The sequence below is a fragment of the Harpia harpyja genome, chromosome 12 (assembly GCF_026419915.1).
Source record: "Harpia harpyja isolate bHarHar1 chromosome 12, bHarHar1 primary haplotype, whole genome shotgun sequence".
Classification (NCBI taxonomy): domain Eukaryota; kingdom Metazoa; phylum Chordata; class Aves; order Accipitriformes; family Accipitridae; genus Harpia; species Harpia harpyja.
In genome coordinates, this window is record NC_068951.1 from 21,184,852 (window position 1) to 21,210,282 (window position 25,431).

The following is a 25,431-nucleotide window of genomic DNA, read 5'->3' on the forward strand; positions in this document are numbered from 1 at the left end:
AAGGAGTAGAATCAGCAAATAATGCTACAAACAGCCAAGACAGGCTACCATCAATTAATTAAAACTGACTACATCTCTAATACAGCACTTTGTATTAATTCCTTAAACATGTTTTTGCAAGCCAGAGTTTTTCATGATTTAAAATTATTTCACATTTAAAAGGGAGAAAGCTGAACCCCTCTAAGGCAATAAAGAAGAACGGATACACATTCACAAGAAACTCATCCTCTTCAGTAACACAGTAAAGAACACACATTTTTCTTCAAAATTTTATTTCAATTTAAATTATGGGGCCAGCCAGATTTTTTGGATAAGAAATGCATTTTCCTCAGGAGAAATGAAATGCTACCACCGAAGTAGAATTATAATTGTATACATCTCTTATTTAAAACAAAAAAAAAAAGAAAAGAAAAAAAAGCGCCAAACCAAAACCCATTCACATTTAAATAACTTTTAGTAATACCCTTGAGCCTTCAAGCAGATAAGAAACCACTTCCAGAACAACAGTTTTTTAATACGAAGAGCACGTCAAATGAGCTTTAATTTAAATACAACTTTTCGAAAGCCAACATTCAAATGTTTCCACATATTAAAAAAAGTCACCATAGCCATTGTTTCCAAGGCCTAATATAGAGTAACCTCTATCCCAGTCCAAATGTTTTCACTTTTTTACATATATAAATCTTTAGCACGTCTACATTTTTCTGAAGAGGAAGCCTTATATGTTATGGTGAGTAACTTGGCAAATAATGTTTTCCTCCACTCAGGTATGATAAACCAAAATATAATAGACTGTTAGTACTGAACTATAATACCATCTCATGGCCAATTCTGCGTGCCTGTGATCTTCGGTAAGAGTAAGCTATTTTCTTTCCTGTAGGCAAAATGAATCGGTTTGCAAAGGACACGTTAAGAACCTTAAAAGACCAATTATAATGTTGAGAGCAATTTTAAACAACTGAGTGAAAACACTCAATTTTCTGGAGCTGACTTCCCTTGTGAAAGCTTTCAAATCAGCTTAAACCTCACTTAGGAGTTTCATCTTGTTGATTGTGAAATATTTTAATCAGGAAGAGAACAGGAAGCAACAAACATTTTCTATAGCATTCTCAATCAGATTCAGCCATGCAGAATTTGAACTCTCAGACTCCAATCTGTAAGTTTGCTTGGTTGTGATCTTAGCATTACTATATGATGGATAGATACAATTTTAATAACATCATTTAGCTATATTTAGTAGATTCCTTTTGTATGGTCACAGTAACAAAAACATGGTGCAAAATCAGTTGGTTTTTTTGTTTTTATAAATACTGATAGTTTGCAGCATTAAAGAACAAAATCAACAAAATTAAATCATTTTGTTACCCTAAGACATCTATGAAATTGTTTCTTGAAGTCAGAGGGAATTAAATCATTCACTTACTTACACAACTACTGTACTGAGTTATTTACTGTAAGAAAGAAATGATGCACTGCAGGCTCCCCAGAAGTAAGAGGAATTGATATTAATTTGGCATAATCTTTGCCATTTGCAGAGCTGGTGAGCACAATGCTAGTTTAATTGAATAAGGCCAATATTATCCAGTAATAACATAGTATAAAGGGTTCCAGTTCTCTATTTCAGCCTACCCTAATTGATGGCACCCCATTAGACAAGTGAATACAAAGAATTTGTTTGTTTGTTTTTCCTTTTAATGCTGCAGTACTTAAGATTGTTAAATCAGCATTTCCATGTGATCTGAAGTATTCAATTACATAGGAGCATTCATTTTGCAAAACTCAATATTAGGTAATAGTTACAGACTAATACAATAACATTCCTCTGCTGTACAAATTAAATCATATTTTAAAGAAATGAGCAGCCTAGGAGTTATATACAAAAGAAACCAGCAAGCATTGTTGAAATGAAATGCAAAATGTCACTGCTAGGTCTACTGTCTGAAATACCTTTAACGTAAAATTAACAAAAATCCTTAGAACATATTTCCAAGTTTACAAGTCAATTCTCAGAAAAATCAAATCATGTCAAAAAAATTCTATAAAGCAGTGAAAGGCATATATACATTTTCCTTATGAACCTTGAGATTTCACTCTTTTAAAAGTTGCTAAGTTTCAATATCAGTTTATTTGCAAGACAACTGTTTATCCCAATAAGCTCACATCTTAGATACATTTCTCCTTTGATTACAAATAAAGCACTGCACTTTTTTTTTTTTTTTTTTTTAAATCAAGGCATATAATCTTATACTATGGTGCCAGGTATGCACAGGTCACATTGTGCTCATATCTCAAACAAGGTAAGTGCAAACATACAGATTTATTCAGATTTGCAAGCATGCAACCTGTTACTTAACTACATTAATACCTTCTCTCCTAAACCAAACTAGTATCTATATGTTTGCTTTCACGAACCTAGAATCTTTCTTTTCAGGACTCCTAAAACAAGCAGTGTCTTTGAATTCTGAAATGACACAAATATCAAGAAAGTCCACATTGTGCAAGAAAGCAGCAGCTATGTTTTTCAACTTGGACTAAAAAAGAAAAGATAAAAACAAAAACCGTTCACTGAACAGCAGATTAGCAGTAATGTTCCTCATGAATCGATAAGAGTGCCTGATGCTGAATATCTAACAGCAAATGCTGAATTTGGGTTTAATATTTTAAGGGTTTATTGGAGATTAAGCTTCTTGCTGTGCTGGTCTCTTCAAATCCCTGATCTGTTTAACTAAATAGGTCTTCTCATCATTAAATTGTTCATCCTCGGTCCTGTCATTCTGAAACTTGCTGAGGAACTCAATAAGTTTGGTCTGGTTCTTTAGAAGGATGTCTAATATAGGCTGTGTCTTGTTAGGATTGGCTACAAACACCTGCAAGAAAATAAAAGACATTTAGCATAATAGTAGGAAACAGAAGGCTAAGTTAAAAGACAAACCTAGCCAACAAAACAGTGATGACAGTAACTTAAAATGATGGTTTATATATCCTGTATTCCAGTATCTCTACAGAAAAAATAATGGAGCATATGCAAGTTTTAAAATAAAATCACTCCATTTTTTAAATTAGAATAAAAGCTGAACACCAGTACCACAGTAAATTAAATTTGTGGGACGTGACCATCCACAACACCCTCTGCAGAATGTGCCGTTTTGGCTGCGATGGAGCTAATTTTCTTCATAGTAGCTAGTATGGGGCTACCTGCCTGCCGATGGGAAGTAGTGAATGAATTCCTTGTTTTGGTTTGCTTGCATGTGCGGCTTTTGCTTTACCTATTAAACTGTCTGTGTCTCAGCCCACGAGTTTTCTCACTTTTACCCTTCTGATTCTCTTCCCCATCCCACTGTGAGGGAGGTGAGTGAGTAGCTGCATGGTGCTTGATTGCCGGCTGGGGTTAAACCAAGACACCACCAAAGACACCTCACTGTTAAGTTCTGTAGCAAATGCATGGTTTCATATTATATACAGCATCAGACGGGTATCTTGAGGTTCACTGAAAACTTTTATACCTCAAGTTATATGTCCAAGCTCTTAGCTATTTGCTTGTCTGCTGCAAACTCAGAAGGTATCTTGTGCAAATTGCAATTTAGGCTTTGCAATTTAGGTGACTTGACTAAAATACTCCTATCCTTCATAGATCATGCAGCATGATGAAAACACTTTTGAACTCCAGGATGCTTCATGTGAGCATTCCTCCTTTTGAACTCCAGGATGCTTCATGATTTCACATGAAATCATGCATTCCTCCTTATCTTACTGCACTGCACCTTTCTTAATTCCAAAATTTTCTAAGAGAGATTTACACTGACAATCATATGAAAGCCCCCAACTGGTTTCTAAACAGTTTCTGAAAGATGCAAAGATAGCTATTTGTAAAGATAGATCATAATAAAGACAAACACTAGCGCTCTCTTTATTTAACAACTTAGCAGACATTAAGATAAGCTCCATTTAGGCTCAGCTAAGTAGTTTACTCAACTAAACAACTTCTGGTGGGCTTCTTTTGTTGTTTATTTTATTGAGGTTTTTTTTTAAACATACCTTAAACACATGAAAGGCCTCAAACTGAATGTTACGACTCTTGTCTCGTAGAAGGTTCATCATTAGTTTGAGATTTTCAGGTTTACTGATGTACTTCGTCATAATTGTGAAGTTGTGTCTGTCCAATAACAATTCACCAAGAAGCTAAAAGTGGAAAACAAGCCCAATGAAAAAATGACTGACATTGGACATAAGAAACAACTTTTTCATAACTGCTTTCAAACAGTTGACACAGGTCTATAAATATAGTAACAATAGAACTCAAATGTCCTGAATTTCTAAGTGCAGGGTGCATTTTCCTCTTGTTTCGATGATACAGTCTTTCATTGTCTTCCCCATGATTTCATTATTTTTTTCATTTGTACAGAAGCTATATATCACCAATAAGAATGTGTTTAAAAAAAAAAAGTTAGTACTTCAAGTGAGAAATATTTACAATTCTTTTGCTACCTTCTTTGTCCAGAAGGGAGTAGAAGGATATTCCCCACAAGTACCACCCTTGCTACAAGTTATGTATTATTTTAACGTTCACTATTTCTTACCTACTTGAATGTAAGATTAGTATTGTTCTAGGCACATTATGTGAATCTTTATTAAATTATTTAAATGTGTCCAGATTTGGCAAAGGAAAAAAAAAAAACAACAAAAATAAACATACTTGCATATAGCCATTTCTACATAGGGAGAGAAGTGACTTGGTGTGTGCTGGACACTAAATAATGGAAGGACTGGACTAAAGAAAAGTAGCTGATCCCAAGAATTAAAACATATGAAAAATTAAAATAAACACTATCCAAGGCAGTTACTGAAGCCATTTCAACTAAAGACAACCCACCCTGAAATTAAAGGAATTCTCTAATTTTGCATTTAAGAAGAAAATAAAATTGCCTTACCTTAAGTGACTGTCTCTTTGTCACATAATTTTCCGAATGAAGTAACTTCTCATATTCACTGAAGAACTAAACACAGAAGAAAGAAAAGGGTTAGGACCTTTCCAAGTGTCATATGTGCTCTTCTTCCAAATGATTATACCAAACTGGAGGAGATGCAAATCCATAACAAAAATGTAAACAAAATCTGAAATCTCAGTAGGTTCCTGTAAGTCACTACTGTTTAAACATTGTATATGCTTTAAAAAAAATTTATTTACTCTTTTAAGAGCTTTTATAGTTTAGATTGCAAAGTGGTGGAAGTAGTTATCTCATTATTTCTAAAACTAGAACGGTTTCTGGTACTGAACACTGTTGATTAATTTCAGGAGTCCCCAGCAGGTGGAGGAGGTCTATCTTGTATTCTTTTGTTATTATAGGTTAATACAGACAAAAGAAAAAGACAAGGAAAGGGTTCCCTCTAGCGGAGAAATCAGATCTAGTTTTCACAGTACTAGATTTCTACCACCTCTTGTTTTTACACCTTTCTACATTCAACAATAAGGTCTTGATCTTAATTTTACTGCTTGGCAGAAATTACTGTAAGTTCAATTGGTTTAATATTCTGTGTAAATTTCCAAAACCAAAGCTAAACAAGGAAAGAAAATACTGATTTCTTCAAATAAGATACACAGCACTAGAAAATTCTGAATATTAAAATGTATCTGCTCACCCTATCATAATGTTGTTCCAAAAACTCTGCACTTAGCAACTTGTGCCTTGTAAGCAAATCCTGTAAAAAAAGTACAAAACCAGTATTTTCACTAAAATATTTAAACAGTACATATACATTCTCATTAAACAGTGAGTACACATAAGATATCCAACAGAAAATTTTGCTATTTCATTAAATGAAGAAATTTAGGACATGAACGCAGTTACCTGGACATTGCTAAAGATCTTGGCATCACTTAAGAAAGGTCTGCCATGTGTTATGTTAATTCACACAGGTAAATAGCCTGTGGAATTATCACTGAAGAATGCCATTTATGGATCAAGGCTATGCTCTGCACAGAACTATACACAACCAAGGTTGAGATCCACTATTAATACTATTCAATATTATGCTCATAGTCCCGTAACTGGCTGGTTTAGGCCAACAAAAAATTTCCCCATCAATATCAAATATAGTCAGGTTCATAACAGAATGAAAAGGAGTTTGCTCAATTGAGGATTTGGAGGCACAGATTTAAAAGTCCCTGGCATGGAAGTGCACATATATTCAGCTAATGCATGATAGTTTAAATCTTGCTTCCTAGAATAAAAGTTATTGGGACCATAGTATGTATATATATTTAAAGGTATGTCTTGCATTCTGAGAAATAAGGAAGAACAGTGTCCAGCTTTACCCATTTGCATCACACCTATTTTCTCCCCTCTCCCTAAGCTTGTTTTGCCAAAGACTGTAACAGACATCATCTAGGTTCACAAAGCAGAGAACTACAGAAATAATAATTCAAATGTTGTACGTAAATTACCTTGAATGTGGCAAATGCATCCGAAGCAATGTCAAATGTTGACATTTCCACGTATCTGAAGAAATCATAGAACTGTTCTGACCACAAGATTATTTTAGCAAGTGGTTCATGCCTGATGCATTCTCTAAGCATTATTCCACAATTTAGAGCAATTTCTGGAGATTCGTACCTATTTAAAAAAAAAAAACACAAAAACATGACCAAAAGATTCTTTATAAATACTTTCACAAGTTAGCACTGCAACACCACACCGCTAATTACAGTTTTCAGTTCTATCAAGTAAACAAAAATTCAAAAAGTTAGAGGTACTTATTTCTACATTAAACTCCACTTTTAAATACTTCTATGAAATATTACTGAAATTGTTGCCAGTTAAATGCCAAATTATAGCCAATACAAATGACTTTCACAAACTGAGGAACAAGACCAAATAAAAGTATTTTTTTATACTCAAAATCAGTTTTCTTTTTTCATATTGGTGGGATTGCAGACATCTGGAAAAGCAGTAAGTGATTTCTGTCTTGAAAGCTGTTTGCTTACACATGACAGCAATTTACATAAAACTATCCATGATATGGGCATGAAGGGTTAATAATATTGGACATAAATTCATATCCCCTCTTTCATTATACCATTTTTCAAGCATCACCAGCTACTCTACACATCACAGGCATCAAGCCTGAAATGCTGACAACAGTGTCCTCTGATTGTAAGGACAATATTGAACACCTTCTCTGCTCCTGAGTCTTTACTGCCTCTAGTGAAGTACCTGCACCTTCTTACAAGAGACCTCTGGAACATGTCCATCACTGATTTAATGGAAGTGATGAAGCCACTCCTGATGGCTTCATTTAGAAATCGTTGCTACACTTCCTTGGCAGGCTTTCTTGCTCAAATACTACACGGTTCCCTCAGCTGATTTTAGCATACACCAACAGCAGCTGTCAAAATCTCAAAACAGTGTATTTTTAAGACACGTTTGATAGAAATACACCTTTGTACTTGCTACTAGCTCCTTGTTTTCCTAAGCAAGCTAATAGTAGGGCCCTGGAGGAAGATGGAACTACCCTTCCAAAGCAAGAACTTATCTCAGCATGTTGCAATATAAGTTACACCAGTCTACAGAAAAGTTATGTCTGTTGTTACCTACCTGGTTCTGGAGCAGTCAAAGCCTCTTATATACCTTCCTGCCTCCCACCTAAAGAATCCTTCATCCTATAGCATTGGAACCTAATTTAAATTCACCAGAATAATTCAGGAGCAAAGTATCATTGTGCATACTAAGCATTAACTATATAACCATACAAAAACATTTTCTTATGAATTAATTTTCAGGTTAAATCCTGCAATACTTTCCCATTTAACCTGTCATGGAGATTTGAAACCTACTGAACTTTTTGCAACTCACCCCATAGTTTAAATTTACATAAATTTGACTCAGTGGGATACCAGATGTAACATTTAAGTCACTAAAGCTAACTAAATGCCCATTTCAAACATCCTGACTTATGAATATGTGTTTCAACAATCCCTGTCAGAACAATGCTCTTTGAAGAGTGACAACACGGACTAAAAATTAGGACAAATGTGTTACAGCCCTCATTCAGTCACATATCAATGACAACATGCTGAGAAAGTAGTTTCATTCCTCTGCATCTCAAACATCTTTGCCTACTTTTGAAAATTATTTTGAAGAAGTACTGAATCACTATTTTCTTTTGTGTTATGCCACAATTAACAATCCTTTTGTCCCTCTAACATGTAAATCTCGCTTCTCCCCAAAATCAGGGCAGTAATGCAGGGGGGGGAAAACCCAACAAAGCACTTCTGGCAGATGAGTGTAGATCTTACACTCATATGAACTGAAGCAAATATTCCATACTGCTTCTGGTGCTAAACCTTTGGAGTCAGCATGAAACTAAACGACATAAAACTCCTGCCTTCTCCACAGAGAAAGTTTCTTGTACAATCCATTTTCCAGCGCCTTACACAAATGGCAAGGATTAGGTAAACATAGAGACGTGACAATAAAATAACCTAATACACCATGTATGTGGCAGGTTAGTCAGCATCTCTAATGACTACTATGAACTAGGAGGAAGAAAAAGGAAAGATATAATAAAGCTTCCTGTTTAAATGTTAAAAATATACTTGATTATCCTCACATCTCAATGCTACCAACATAACACAGGCAAGTATCTCACCAAGAAGTATGGCCTTTTCATACATCCTCTAGCAGTCCCAGTAGGTGGAATAAGTACTCATCAACTGCAGCAAGGCTACCCAGCAGTTTTAACACAAATTATAAAACTAGTACTTGAAATACCTGCATTTTTAAAATGGTTTATTAATGTTTGATGAACTTTTCTATCCCAAAATAACACGTTGGAATTGCCATTTTCAGAACTTCCTTAATTAACGTTATTAGAAACATGAGCAATTCTTTTTAAATGGAGAGAGCATAATCTCAAATCTTTTTTAATCTTATTGTAACATGAAAATGTTAACACCACCTTTCTGCTTTCATGTTTGAGATCCGCAGCTTTACATGTGCAACCACATATTCACTATAGCATGATTCGCCAATATCCAGCACATCAGATAATACAAGAATAGAGGAAGAAACAGCTGTCTGGCATGAACCATATGCCCCAAATCATTCTTTGTCTGCTCAAGTTTGAGTTGGTGCATTTGTGTCACTACAGGAATATAAATTACTATGAATAAAAAGTCTAAGACCAAACCAAGACCAGGGGATAGGACAGCAAACTGGAAATGACAGGGGTTAAAGGAAAAAAAACCCAGCCTTTAACTCTTGATGAATGAGTAAGTTCACAAGGAAACAGTTTAAATAGGATCAAATAGTATACTGAAAGGAAAATGTCTGCACTACCCCAGTAAGAATATTTTAGGTTACTAACAGTTCTCAATTTTCAGTCGTATATCAGGCAAAAATATATTTTTGGTGTTTTATTACTCAAATTTTCCTTTACTTAGGGGAATTACAGGCCCCAAGACAAAAAAAAAAAAAAACAAAAACCCACAAAACAAAAACACGCCCCCCCCCCCCCCCAAAAAAATTAAGCATACTGCAAAGGAAGAAAAAACATTTCAGAACTCACTGCTTCCCCATGAATTTAAAAACTTCTTACTTCATGTAAAAGCATATTTATGCTTCACAGTGTACATACCCTTTTAATAGCATGAACAATATATTCTGTTGAGTGCAGATGTATTCAACTGTGGGAGTTCTTGTACCAATTTGCCTTCTGAGAATGTTGTTGAAAATTTGTGCAACATCTTTTTTGCCCTGTCAAAAACATCAGCAGTTAAACACATAACATTCAAGTCCACTAGGCAAGTTAACAATTAAACATCATCATCATCTCATGCATTTATACCATGCGAGTTCTGCAGTTCAGTCAGCCTCTGTACTCTGACCTTAAACAGATCAAATATTCTGCTTCTTTATACCCATTTCAAATATACCAAAGCACTCAAAACATTACATCATATTGCAGCCAGATCACAGATAATTTACATTAAGCAGTAAAGCCAGTTGATGTTTCACCACATACTTCTATGTAGCATCAATCTCCTGGGCTTTTATACTTGTTTTTGCTAATAACATACCAGTTTTTAACTGTGCTCTTGCCTGAAAGTGTGTTTCTTCAATATTCCATTATCCTCTCCCCTTCTCTAGGAACACGTAATGCCACCATCAAGAGTGTGCAGAGCATTTCTGACTGCAGTGTTAATATCCAACTTAAAACTGTAACTTATGGAAGTTAAATAAATAAATAAAAACTACAGAGAGAAATCATCCACTGACATAAAATGCAAGTCTCACTTTTTTCAATGGACAAAAGTATAAGTAAGACCAGGATGCTGGAATTCAGCACGGATTATACACAAAAAAATACACAAGGATAGCACCAGACAGTATTAAAGGAGCTGGGAATGTTCTCTTTTTTGAATATATATACATCTCCTATTACTTCTTCTGTCAGACCATAGCTAAAGATGACAGATTGATACAGACATCTAACAAAAAGCTGATTATAAAATACAAGCACTTTTCGCTGTCATTCACATGCACCATTTAAAAGCCAGATTTCTGCAATTAAATTTCCATTTTGGATTGCCATAAAGACAATTTCAGGACTATGTGTTATCAGATCTAATGCAGAAAAAGCTTAGGCAAACTTGTACTAAGCCTGGACTTGCAAACAAAGGCCTGTTAAGCAACTCCACCTGAAGGTTCCCTGAATGTTATACACAAAAACCATTATCTAGATAATGTTTCTTGACAATCTCTAGCTGTACTATAAATGCCCTGAGTAGTATCAGCAAGCTTTTGAGTAAAATGCAGTGCATAATTAATTAGCAAGAATTTTAAAAACAGCAATTACTCAAAATTATTTCAGTTTTCTAATCAACATCAAGAAGACTGCATAAGAAAAAAAATCAAATGTTTATAAAAACATAGGAGGACTGTAGTTTTACAAATGGCATGTTTGTAAATTACCATGGACAGTTTTGTTAGAGCGTTGTTTTCAGGATATAAGAGTTTGTTTGTAAACGCTTGTTTTCTCAATTACTATTCCATTGAAAGCCAGCCCAAAGCAACACCAGAACTCTTTGTTCTGAAATGAGTAGAGCAGTGTTTCCAGAAATTCTTTACTCAAACTCCACATAATATAGTCATCAACTCTCATTCACTAACATTGCCAATTTTGCACTGGATCTCACAATTTGCTTTGGATTCACCAGCAAGAACAGCGTTTCCTTATTATGCACATAATTGAACTGATAGTGGTACACAGTAATACCGAGGCTAGTTATTGTTAGAAGGATGTATTACTAAGTGATCTCATGGCCTAACAAGAGCAAACAGACACTGAACCCTGTGCCAATAGTCACGACTGCGAGAGGTGAGAGGGAGACTGTGCTAGTATTGTCTTCCAAACAGAAGGATTCAGGCTCCCTTATGCAAAAGGCATTTTTGTTTTGGGGGTTTTTCTTCATTTCAAAAAACAAGAACAAAAAACGCAGTTCCACAAGGGATACCATCTCTCCTACAGACACACTAGTGCAAATCAGCAGGGAGGTAACTGGCAGGTTAAGTAATAAGTAGATGGTTGTGTTGACTGCTTTACTTCGAAAGAAAGCTTCCAGATAGGGATATCATTTTAAACAGGCCTTTACATCCAGCAAGGTCTGGACAGTCAGACTGTTTCTTAATTAAAACATTAAATTTGTTACTTTTCTGGTTTTTACTTTGTTACTTCTCTGGGTTTTTTACCATACTGTTCAGATTCAAATACATTTGAGACAGTTTAAGAGTCAAGAGTGAACAGTCCCTGTCTATTAATTAGCTGCCTATTCCTGTTCTACAAGGAAACATTCTTCAGGAATGACAGTGAAGTTCTTGACAAAAAGAGATGATGTTTACTTCATTGTTGAATGACCTCAAGCTGTGGTAGCGCACCAGAAGGAATAAATGCTAGACTCTTCAAGTTTAAGAACCAACAGGAAATCAAGTTCGTATCTCCATCAGTAATGGAGAAATGATTTCCAATGCAGCAAACCCCCAACCATAGGGATTTGGGGTATCAAAGCCAACATCTGATTGACTTTGTAACAGCTGGGAAGCTAGTGCAGGTTGGAGCACAGGTGTGTTGACATTTATTCTAGGTAACAACAATAGCTGGACAGTCTGCCAGATCCCATCCTTAAAAAGCAGATGTGGTCCAGCCTAGAAAGCGGCGTGAATGACTTGTTCTCTCTCAAGGGGGAAACCGTCATATCCTCATGTAACAAAGCAGCAGAAAGTCCCCAAGCAGGAAACTACTCGCAATCTTTTCAAGTCCCCTTAGAATAAAATGAATAGTTCTCCTTAATGAGAGCAAGCCTATACAAATTGTTATCATTCTTCATTACCAGGAGATAATGAAGGTTTCCTTCGCTAATAACTGGGCTGAGTAAACACCAAGCTGATAAGAATCTAGAGGTCAGCAGAATCCAGATGACATTTCATGATTTCCTTTCTTCAGCAATTAAAGGCCATCATATTTCAGCATTCCCTCTCAGCTTTCCCAGGTCTCCTTGCTTATTTAACAACCTGAATGTTTTATGCTTGGTAAAAACACTTGTGTGGGTAGGGAAAAAAATATCGCCGTATTACAATTAAACACAAATCAGAGGGAGTTATGGGGTTTGGCTCCTTTCCTAGACAACCACACGCTTCTTGTGGGACCTCAGGGAAAACAGGTAAATCCAATTGTACTGCAATTTCTTATCACTGAATAGGGTGATTTTTCACTGTGGCACTGAGAAGCTAAATTATTCTATGTGATGTGGTGACAAACCGCAGATAGAGGTTTGTATAGAGATACGTTTGAATATAAATAAGTATTGATATTTTGAAGCAATCAATAAAAACTTGGGTTTGTTGGTTTTTTTAATAAACAGAAAAAAGATGAGGAAAACAGAAAAAACATTGCATCACTTTTTTCTAAAGGGAGAGAGAACTACTGGACCATTAATAAAACTAACAGCTTTAACTTAAATATTTAAAATTCTTCATAAAAGTTACAATAATTCTCTTACTTTTCCAAGTAATTTAATTTAACAAGATGAAAATATAGACATGCCTTGTAGTATTATAGCTTGTGCTCACTACTGTATTACTGCTAAGAGATTAACCCTTCCGTGTATACAACAATTAAGAATTATTCTATAATTTTAACAGAACTGTATCATCAGGACTAGAGGTTTATCTACTTCAATTTTGTGTGGTTTATGTGCCTAAATTCACAGATTTCATATTCTCTATTTGCTTAATTTTCTAGGTAGTTTGGAACAATGAGTTCTCTTTCTAATGGTTTTGTCCTGGCCAGAAAAGAAAGCTGAAGATCGAAAAATGTCTTAACCAATTAAAGCACCAGGAATTCAGATGTGTTTATTTTAACATATACAATATAAGAAATGTCAAACTTCTTTTCTTACCTCAAAATCAATTAGCTGCAAGTCAGCTACTAGGGTACTAAGAAGACCACTGTTGTACAGCTCTTGAGCAAGCTGTGCTACAGCTTCTGTCTGTGGTTCTTTTTCATTTGTGCCATACAAGATTTCTTTCATGGCAACAAGGTTTTTTGAGACCTCCTCAGTGGCCTAAAGAAAATGGGAAAAGAATACAATTAGAGCACAATGTCATTTGTCTTTGTAACTGCACACTCTATTATTCCTAACATCTGCAAACTTCCATTACGGGGAAAAAAAATTAATCTGGAAATGACCACCTGTTAAAAAAACAATAGATAATCTTTCTGCAAATAAGACTGTTAGATGTTATTAAAAAAAAAAAAAAGCAGAGGTAAGACACACGCAATTTATTTGACAATTTACCAAAAGTAAAAATCGCTTCGTTTTTACTGCCTTTAAACATCCCATTAAGAAATCCCCTAAAGAATAGGAATGGGATGAAAAGAACCCAACAAAATTTCCATTCTGTAAAAGAGGTACGCAGGATCAGATTGGAAAACATAACATGGAGACACAAGCCTGTCTCTAGTGAACTGCTCAGAGACCAGATGTATCCCTTCTACAGATTCTGCACTCATCAGGTTTTGTCAAATACGAGGCTCCCATTCCCATCAGTGGGGATGAAATTTTTTCCTCTCCAACTAACAAAACCTCAAAGAGAACCTCCTTTAATTTTCAGGTTATCTCAGCATACAAGACCAAACTGGCAAACAGACCCAGAAAGAGGAGCAGTCAAAAGAACACGGCAATACAGGAGACAATTAAAAGTCTAAGATGCTTCCTATTTGAAGTCCATCTTACAGAAGACAGACAGGTCTGACCTCTCACTTAGGGAAGCCAACATAAGGAATTCCTAAGTTGCCATGATGGGCTGGAGCAGCATTTAGCAGTGGAAGCGGAGTTATCTCATGAGTAAAACTAAACACAAAAAACCAACACAAAAAAACCTCAAATAAAACAGACAAACAAAAAAATCAACAAGAACACTTTTAAACACCCACCTCTGAATCTTAAAACACAGTTATCTTGGAGAAAAGAGAACTACTCCTTTCAATATATATGTTTACATAGCTTGGGGGCAAAATGCTGAAAATCATCATCATAAATAGCTGGTTTAATTATACTGTATTAGTTCTTCACGTGTCTAAAAAGCATGAATGGTTTGTAAGTGCGCTAATTTTTAGTAATTAGATGAACCTGCCAACAAGGTATGCATACACTTTAATGTAAAGTACTTACGATTGGTAGCACATGGAAAATTAATGAAGTGGAAAAACGATCCTTTTCTGGATATTGCCTGTCTTATAAGGGGTATGTAAAAAGATTTCTTGTTTGTGCATTGTATCTAGAGAGGCTTAAGATCAGCATGACCCATGCACTATTCAAGCCAAAGCCATTCCAGCTTTGCTAGGTATGCAAGTTAAGGATTCCATGACCTTTAAGGAGGCTCCATATCATTTTTAGCTCCTCCGCAACTTTCCACTCCCTGCTGCCTCCCTCTTCTTGCTAACTGCAGTTCCTAGTCCCAGTCGTCTCCTCCTCAACTGAAATTCCAAAGGATTTTCTGTGCACTGTTAGTAAGACACCAAGAAGCAGGTGCTTGGTAAGACTCCTTAGATTCATGACAGCTCCTGAAGACGTAATATGAGAAAGCCAGCTCACCATATTGTATTAGTAATATGCCACACAACTGTTCTATTTCTTTAAAATTCAGAAGAAGAATCTCTTTACTAGGAAAAGAACAGGAACATCTGTCAAACATGGAGATATGAAGAGATGCCTTTGATACATGGCTACCAAGAAAAGAGGAAGCAGCAATAAAAATTCTATTGCAGTTTGTCCGGGCATACTAATTTAGAAAGCAAGATGAAAGAGGAAGAAAGGCAGAGGTTCAAATAGCTACCTATTTCAAGTAAGACAGTGGCAATACTGAGGGCATGCCTGCAATTAAAAAGAATGCCGGTGGAGAATTTTTCATACCAAAACCCCAGAAAATAGAACAACCCTCCCAAAACTTTAATAATCACACTTGAAGGCTCTCCATCACCACCATCCCAAGAAAGATGCTAGCAATGGAAATGCTTACAAACCAGGTAGAAAAAAATAGTCTTTCCAAACATCAAGTGCCTTTTTTTTAAAAAAAAAAAAAAAGCCTTTTGGCCTAACATGAACATACAACTCAGTAACTTCAAGAAGAGACACCAGGACTCAAATTTATTTCTCATGCTCTTGACAACTGTCAAGACCATCTAAATGTGCTTCACTTGAACTTGGGATGACATACAGCTTTAGTGGGAAATAATGATTAGAGACACAGAAGCAGAGAACAGCTTAGGTTGGAAGGTACCTCAGGAGGTCATCAGGGTGCAAGCACCTGCTCAAGGCAGGGCCAACCTCAAAGTTGTATCAGGTTGATCATGCTCACAGCCAGCCATGCTCTGAACAGCTCCATGGATGGACACTCCACAACCTCTCTAGGCAACCTGTACCAATGTCTGACCACCTCCACCATAAAACGAGACTTCCTTGTATCACTTCAACTTAGGCCAAACTATCTCTGGATACATACTACAGAAATATGAGGTCTTCTGAAAGTATTATATCAATAACTAAGGTCTTTTGATGCACTACAATTCCATAAAATATGACATTTCTGTATTCCCTCCTCTTCTACTCTAAAAATCAAAAGGACTAGAAGAAAACTCTTACAATCTTGTTCTAGAATCTCTCTACTCTTCTATGTTCCATGAACTCCCGAACATATTCCAAATATGTGATGTGCAGAGCTATTTTTGCCATTTCAGATGCAGAATGGAATTTAGATAGCTACACTGAAAAACATAATGCTACATTAAATATCAATGTTAAAAGCTAAATGAAAAACTAGTAAAAAAATTCAAGACAAGAGAAGGCTGGCTAACATTCCTTGCAAGATTTCCTAAGATACTGAGATCTAAATAATTACCTAATAAGCTGCTATCTTTTAACAGGAAAAAAAAAAAATCTCTAGAGAAAAATAAAAATGCACAATGAAGTTCATCCAAAAACCCACGATCAAAAGTCAATTAAAACAATCAGACAGACACCATATACATATATATTCTAATACAATATATAAGCAGGGTATATTTTATATATACAGTATATATATACACAGAATATATATTATATATCCTACATATTACAGTCTATAAATATATATTTTATATATTAAGGTTATATGTTATATATTTATATATACTAAAATTTTTAAATATATATATTCTCAACACTGAGAAGGAGCAACCATGGAGAAACCAGAGTTCTAGAGAAAAATACTGAGACAAGTCACATTTGAAATTCAATGGTGCCAGACAATCAATACCATTTGAGGACAAGTCAAACTATAAAAGTAAAATGTAAAGTAAGGAAAACAAAGAAAGTACTTATTTCTCTATTTTTATCAAAGACAGGAAGATGTTATTTAAAAATAAAGACACCATGAAGTCACATGTATGACTGTCACACCAGAATAGCTGCATGTCTTTATAGCTATGAACCATTATGGTTTATTCCAGTCTCTAGGGTATTTCACTGATATTTCCAAAATTTAGTATTTCCTTAAATGCTAAGCAGTGCAAATACCAAATACTTAATTTAGACTTGCACAGCTGGAGTATTTGAGTTTTATGAAGCAACACTTGCCTTTACTTAGAGGAACAGTAGAAAAAGATAAAAAACACATTGTCAGTCCTGAAGTATTTAAGATAAGCTCAGCAGGCTCCGGGTCTATGGCTAGGGGTTCTATCCACATCAATAACGCAGTTAAATGAATTGCACTATTAATGAAAACATCCATCAAAAAGGTAAACTTAGCTATAGTTTTGAGACTGTACTTGGTGAATATTTTTACTAGTCTAGAGCAGTATCTATCATAAGTAACAAATGCCATTTTAATAATTCTATTTAAACTGATTGGATTTCAAAACACAAAAACATACAATTCTGTAAATATATGATTATCTACATCAGTGCCAACAGTTAATTTTAAAGGCCAAAAATTATTACATTATTTTTCAGCAGACATTTAGCAAGAAGATATCATTAAAGAGCTAAGTTCAATTAGAACAGAAGCATGTCTTCTCACCCATTACTTCTGGTAGCCCCATCTTTACCCTTCAAATAACAGCCCCATACCGTAGGCAAGGCAGATTACTTAACCTTAAGCCTTCTTTCAACCACAAATTAACTGTACACACGTGCATAACAAATTTCAAATTTTACCGCTTTGTAAATGACAGCCTTAACTCACTGAATGAAATCTGATCGGTAGCAACATGACACAATATTGCATTAGGAAAGTTGAATCAAAATAGCATATTGCATTGTCCCATACATATAGTATACTGTCCATTGCATAGAGCTGGTAACTTAAAGAAGAGAGACCAGCCATACCTGCAATAGTCAACCCATATGGGTTAACAACATGGCTGAAACAATAATCCGAAAGCCAAAACTGGAGCTGTTATGAGCAGGTTAACCCAAGGTCAGAGGGCAGGGAAGAACAAGTTTATTACATGAGTAAATATTTACCTTCACGACAGTAAACGTGTGCCACAAACCAAGTGAACTGGTAGTATAAAAATAAATGCTGATGTCAGCCAAAGAGCAGGAAGAGATGTGAATAAAAGCCTAACTAATGGGCTAGATCAAGGGTAGGTCCTGTTTATATGAAAAGAGTTTTCCTTCCCCTTAGCCCCTCTTTCTGAAAAAACACAAGTAGCGGAAAGCTAACAGCATATGTGAGGAACATGTTTTCAGTTATTAACAGTTGACATTTCAAGTTTCCCTTCCAAAATACTAACAGACAGCAAGCTATTGCCTCTATCCTAAGTACATGACTGCAGCCAACAAGCACCCAGAGCCACAGTACACAAGGCAGATTGTCAGCAGCAAGACACAATCCAGCTTTTACAGCCACTTCAGATCTCAGTTCCTCCTAAGCAGGTACCACAAACTTAAAGAACATTTCAAAATGACCTGGAGAATTCCCTGGTTAATTTTTCTCCAGTATTCACAGAGCTCAAAAAAAGGTAGATTAAATAGAATTCACTTTTTGAATTTCAGTTTTTTACTTATAAAACAAATTTTCCAGTATTACAGGGCAGAATGTTTCGTAATTGAACAAGATGTATCACGACCACTCCTGTGCATGAATAAATGCATGCATAAATGAAGCAGAAACTGGAGGGGGGGGGGGGGGAGACTGTATTTTATACAAGTCTAATCATTAATAAAATGAAGTTCTAAAAAAAAAAGAAAAACCCTAGCATTCTTCTCCCCTTTTCCTAAAGGGTAATCATTTTTGTCTTTTACATGCATTTTCTTTTTCTGTTCCACTACTAGCCACAGAACTCACCCTTTCATCAGCACAGAATTCTTCTCTAAAGGAGGCTAGAAAGTTACACTGCAGAAAGGATCATAATAATGAAAGGCGTAGTGAAAGACAAAAAGATGCCTGAATGTTGAGATATGGGCATGTAGAAATTTTTCTTCTTTTTTAATAATGGCTACTGCTCAGACTCTTGCTGTCTTTTAACTGCAAAGTTACTCAAGTCATTTCTATAGACTGGATAGGAAAAGGGCATGGATTTAGGGTGTTTAATCAGAGCTGTACCCTCAAAGATGCGATGACAGGTCTGTAAGATATTGAAGAACTTTCTCTATCAAACCAGCAAATAATTTGAGAATCTGAGATAAACTGCCACAACCACAGTCACCTTCATGGAAGTCTTGGTTTGCCAATGAAACAACTATTTCCTGAAGAATCTCTGTATGCAGATGTGGACACTGGTGTTGTGAATGTTCGGATTCATCAACTGGTATCCTTTGTGAACAACCAGGATGACAGAGGCCTGTACTACCATCTCCAGCTCAGGCTTGTGAATGTCAGTATTTAACCCTCTTCATGTTTAACCTAATGAACATGGGTTGGCTTCTTTTCTCCTTCAATCAGAATGTGTTGCTTTCTATATGACACACGAGAAACAATTCTACAGGCTTAGCATATTATTTCTTGTCAAAGCAGCAGCCTCACATAAACGAGGTCTTTAAAGAAGGTGGAGGTATGGGATTAAAGGCCAGCAAGAAGCAAATGGTACATAACAATCTTCAGCTACAGCATCTAGAACACAGGCATGTGATACAGCATACAGCTATGCACAGTGGAATGATGCTGGTCTGTTCCCCATTAGAGGTCTAAGCAAAAAGAAAAAGATGACACAAAAGAGCACAGATTTTAAGATCAAGCCACACCTCCAGGAATTAATAATGAGGCTGAGATGAAGGAGGCAGTGCCATGTCTCATCACAGACTCTTCAGAATGCACCTACTCCCCCTCTTCTGACAGATGTCTTTATTAGAGATAGAAGAAAAGCAGCATCACATGAAAATCCTCCCAGCCTCCATACAGGCCTGCATAACAGGCCATAACATTTTTCTCTCCAGGAAGAGAGCAAAAGCATCAGGGAAAAATACTATGGTACACTGCAAGAGACCTGGAACATACTGCATGCTTGCACTGGGATAGAAGATGCTGATTTTAAAGAATATCAGGATAAAGATGGCAATTCAGTTAAGATCCAGATTCTCCTGCACTTAAAGTAGTAGTGCCAAATCTAGGTGAAACTGGATGTAGAGAGGCTGGCCACACTCTGCTTAAAAATACTGGTGAACATGAAAAAGATTGTGACTAACTCCTACATGCGACTCTTTAAGGATGCCAAAAATGGCACAGAACAGTTAAATGATGCTGGGAGTGGATCCAAGGAGGATATCATAGCCTGCTTCAAAAGCTGGTAGATTCGAGAAGGAGATGTTTTGCTTGCTTGGTTTTTTTGGTTTGGTTTTGTGGGCGGTTTTTTGAAGTACTGAAATCTATGCCCTTGTGCTGAGTTTATCAGGAAAAACCTTCATCTAAACAGTAAATACCTCTGCCATATGAGTTACTAGATGGGATGCAGCTGAACACAGACTGAACTTTTAGTAGAGCTATCAAGACTACCAGTCAATAAGTAAATGACTGTTGACAGGTACAGATCCTAAAGTAGCAAACCATCCCATCTAAAGGAAACTGCACCAGGACAGTAACTTTTCACCACATCTTCCTGTGGGCTGAAGAAAAGGCAAGGAAAGGTAAAAGTATATCCTCTGACTGACATCCACAGAGACACAAGTTTCTTGGTTTCAGTAACAGAGACACTCTGCTCTGTGAACATTTGCATGGACAAGCACAGACAGAACTACTGTACAGTAGTAAAGCCACTATGGTGGACACAAACACCAGAACACTGTATGGCTGTGAGCTGCTTATTAAAGAATGCAACGACCTACAGTTCCAAACCAAATTATTTTAAGTACCGTATCAGCTGCCAGTGGCATAAAAATGCCAAGCCAACCAACATGAAACACACCTGTTCAAAGGTACATAGTAACTTACCCTTTATCAGAGTATAAAACCCAAAAATAATTCCTAATTGATTCAGTTTCAACAGCTGTAAATTTCTTTTCTTCCCCCTTTCAATTACTCTTTAACAATTAGAAAGTCCCAACTGTACCTTTTCTGCCTTTTTGTCAGAGATATCTTGCTTTTCTAGAACTGCCATACTTTCCTTCAGGTTCTTCACTATGTCTGCAGGAGACTTGTGGGACTTGCCGAAGGGGAATGGCATGATTGCGAGCCACAGGGTCTTCCTTCTACAGCTCCTGCTTCACCTGGAAAAAGAGGAGAAAAAAAAGCATGAAGATCAAGAGAGAGCAGCAAAGGTATTCATATGTGGAATAACCATCCTTGACAGTTGAACTAAAGTGTGCCATGACAAACTTAAATGCTTGCATTTCTAATTCTTTTAAAACACAAGATACAGAATCTAAGAATTCACATTAAGATCATCATCTTATGCTACGGGAACAAATTAAAGAGTACATTAATTATATCCAAAGCCACATACTGTACAAATGCCACATATGGGCAAGAGTAACAACGATAAATTATTCCAATTAATGCTGTCAAGCAAAATGCCTTCTTACATTAGGTCTTTGACACACAAGTCATCATGTCTCAGTGGCTCTGCAACGACTGTGCAGGTACATGCTTTTACCCATATTCATTCCATTACAAAAGCAAAGTAGACCGCAAAGCCTGCGCCTTAGCGCAGCAGCTATAAGCACGATGCAGATGAAGCTACAGATGGCAGTTTATTCCTATGTCAAACCACTTGGTATGTCCTGGCTTTTTTGTATCGGTATTACTGTAACTTCACACTGAACTACAGTCTCACCCCCACTCATTTTACGGGAAACAAAATTTGTCACCAATAACAAGGACATAAATAAGGAACTTGAAAACATTAAACCCCAAACACCCGATATGTATCTTTTTCAAAAAGATAAAACTTGTCTTATGGGAGCAATTTTCCTTCCCTAAAAATATTTGGCTCTTGAGTCCAAATACATTCATTCTTCTGTGTATTTACACACATTTGCTTTTACACACACAACATACAAAAGCTTTTGTTACTAAACACATACACTCCCAATTAAACAATAATAAAAACATCTTACAAGTGAATTCCATAAAGCATACTTCTACATACTCATACTTCGTACTTTTACAACTCTAATCTAGACAGAAAAGGAAATCCTGCATTAAAAATGCTGGCAGTGCTACTTCTGCTACACACAAAAGACAGCTGAAGCTGACAGAGCAGAGATTACACTGTCATTACAAAGAAGGGATATTACCCTGAAAGTTAGTAATTTCCACCTCCACACAATGTCCGTGAAGTTATTAACAAGTTAGCTATAACCAGTACATGTTAAAGTTTATTATGCACTTTGATCCTTGATTAAAATACCAGCTCATTCACCATGTACTCCAAAATGTTAATCCTGATCTTAATTCAATCATGTTTTGATTAAGGATTAAAAATACCAATTTGATGCTGGTTTTGAGTTATTTTGATTTTTAACACAAACAAGTTGGGCTGGCCTAAGGGCAACAATTTAAAGGTGAAGAACAGAAGCACTCAGATCTTTAGCCAAGAAAATTTCCATAAATAGGTATTTCAGGTAACCAGCTACAGAGATCATACTTTCACTGTTCCATGCCTGCAACTGACCTAACACAACTGATAGAAAGCATAAGGCAGGTAGTTTTTAATTAGATTACTTTCAGATAACAGTATCAGAATGAAGGTTGAAACAAGACCTTCCACCAGCCATTTCCATTCTTTAACAGATCACAAGGACTTTCTGTTGCTTTTATTTTGTAGTATAATAATTGTCTCATTATAGTAATCTCTTGTTCATAATCTGCACAAAGAAGGGGTTGTAACACTGAAATTACAAGTGCAGGGCTAGTACCCTAAGAGATAAAAAAGTGCCCACAGGTTATTCCTTAGACAAGAGAATTTTACACCTCAACTTTGACACATGTAGTGGAACAGAAACCTACCCTTAAGAAAAGCATGACTACTCGTTGTTATTTAACAAAAACGTAATGGCATTTAAAACAATGTGTAATGAAGATTACGTATTTTCACACAGGATTTTTTTTTCTAGAAAGAGATAGGTGTGAAAATAAGTACAATTTCCCCACAACACAGATGACATACCTCAAGCATCACAGCACCATTTGAAATGTTCCCTTTATCTCTCTCTCCCTTTGATTACTACCCCTGCCAAATTAAGATGAGCCCTGAAAACAAAGCTGGACTCTTTCATGCTTGCATATCATCACTGATAATAATAGTATCTAACAACTACTCAGCATATTCATTCTGGAAGATGGCTATGTCCATGTCCATGTAACAGAGCAGGATTGGCTCAAGAAGTTGCTTGTCTTAATTCCTTGGGTTATGTGTTAGAACAGAATAAAATCCAGTAGGAATCAAAACAGTTCTTTGAGAGAATAAAAATACTATATGGAATCACAAAATGTGGTATTACAGCAATATACAAAGAAAAGAAATCAAAACCAAGAAAATGATTCTGCACACTCATTTTCTGGATCACAATTATGTTAGTCCTAAACTAAAAGACTACATGGATAATATATAGAAATATAGAATGACAAACAATTGTCCTCATGGTGCGCCCAATGTCTAGGTTTGCAGAACTTTATTTCCCTCCAGATAGTGCTCAATTTCTTCTTTAAATTAAAAATAGTCTATCACTTTGACTTATTCATGAAACCTTCCAGGTTCTGCATAAATCAGATATACCTACATGCATACACAAGTTTTATTGTATGTACTAGCATATCTAATAGAAAATAATCAATTAGTAGCAGTTCACTAGCATATATTTACACCAAACATTTCTTCACAATTCAGGTTAAGTTCCTGTATGAAACTCTCATAAGCAGTTTAGAAAAAAATCAGGAAAGACTGCAGGCACCCGTAAGAAGGAAATCCACATCCTTGATTACTGAGGGTGACATTTTGCTTTCAAGGTGTTTCATTTATTACATAAAATGGAATAAATGCATTGTTTCTGCTGTATCAATTTTATTACTGGAAGGAATGCAGTGGCACTGCCAGGAACATGATCTGGGGCCTCAGGACTGAAGACTCCACCAGCCCCGAAGCAAAACGCTATTACTGAAGAACCTGTGTCACATCCTGCCAAAAAAAAAAAAAAAAAAAAAAAAAAAGCAGGAGCAGTCCTTTGTCTCTCAGAGCTGTACTTCATGCAGCGAGGAGAACACAGACAGCTTGTTCCCTTTTCAGCCCAGCAAAACTACCCCAAGCAGCACTCTGTGCACAATAGACAATGACAACATCTGCGTGAGATCGGAAAGAACTACAGCCACCCACATCTGCAAAACGAGAAAAAAAGGAAACATCAAATGACATTTTCTGTAAGTAAGAAGAGACCTAACGTCATGTCAAATGATAACTGTTTCACATTACTAGCACCTGGTTGCCTTTCAAATTCATGACAAAATTTTGATTGTGGCTTAAGAAAGGGATCACAGGACTCTTCAAGAGTTAAATTTCAACAAGTACATGGACAGCTCTGTGCTCTGCTGGGCTGCTTTGCTTTATCTTACCTTCCCAGAAAACTCACTGCTTTTATCCATTTGTTAAAAGAGACCATGAATGACATTGTACAAAACTCAGGCTTTCTTTGGCAAGCATTTTATTTCACCAATACTCAGGCATGTCAAATGTAACAAAATTTAAGGTCCTCAAAGCATTGGTGTCACAGCCACATTTAGAAATCTTAAATGACATTATAAATCCAAACGGACCATCAAACAACAATATGGCATGCAGCCAAATACCCAGAGATTTAAGCTCGACTGACACAGAGCGACTGACACACACTCAGGCACACTGGGACATTTGGACTTTTGTGATAACAAGAGATAGTAGTCCCACTGTTTCAGACAGTATGTAATTTCCAGCTCCATCAATGCAGCATGCATCCGTGCACAGTTTGCTTTATATATAAGGCTTTATATTTTTTTATTCACTGCATTGACCACACAATCAATTAATGTCCAATTTAAAACTAATGCATTCCATATGTAAGATTGTTTTTTAACTAAGCAGACAACACTTAAAAGCATTTCTCTATGAGGACAGCCCTCCTGCAGAAAAAAAACGCTGCAAGAACAAATACAGAAGCATGATAAACAAATCCCTCTGTTTTAACAAATTTTAGTTCTCTAAAGAATAGATTCACTAGCCTGGAGTATGCTCTGTCTTGTAATTGTTAACTTTTTCTTATTTGAAGGGTCAGAAAATGCGGTACCTATATAACAGAAATGTGTGCGCTACAGTTTAAAACCTGATTACTTAACAGTGTTTTTGTTCTAGGTGGCATGTGGGTTTTTTTCAATAAAGCATATTGTAAGACTATTTTCAAGAAAAATATTGGTACAAGAAATAGTACAA

At 36.1% G+C, this 25,431-nt stretch overlaps 1 protein-coding gene across 3 annotated transcripts in view; it reads right to left on the reverse strand.

Moving 5' to 3' along the window:
* Positions 1-493: 493 nt before the first annotated feature.
* CAB39 (calcium binding protein 39) overlaps positions 494-25,431 on the reverse strand; it is a 42,547-nt gene continuing 17,609 nt past the window's right edge. For all 3 annotated transcript variants that reach the window (XM_052803601.1, XM_052803600.1, XM_052803599.1), the window contains 8 exons: positions 21,085-21,241; positions 13,454-13,618; positions 9,634-9,752; positions 6,443-6,611; positions 5,638-5,697; positions 4,929-4,994; positions 4,036-4,179; positions 494-2,867 (listed from right to left, as the gene is read on the reverse strand). In XM_052803601.1, coding sequence (XP_052659561.1) covers positions 2,679-2,867; positions 4,036-4,179; positions 4,929-4,994; positions 5,638-5,697; positions 6,443-6,611; positions 9,634-9,752; positions 13,454-13,618; positions 21,085-21,198 — 1,026 coding nt within the window. In that variant the 5' untranslated portion in view covers positions 21,199-21,241 and the 3' untranslated portion in view covers positions 494-2,678. The remainder of the gene's footprint in view (positions 2,868-4,035; positions 4,180-4,928; positions 4,995-5,637; positions 5,698-6,442; positions 6,612-9,633; positions 9,753-13,453; positions 13,619-21,084; positions 21,242-25,431) is intronic.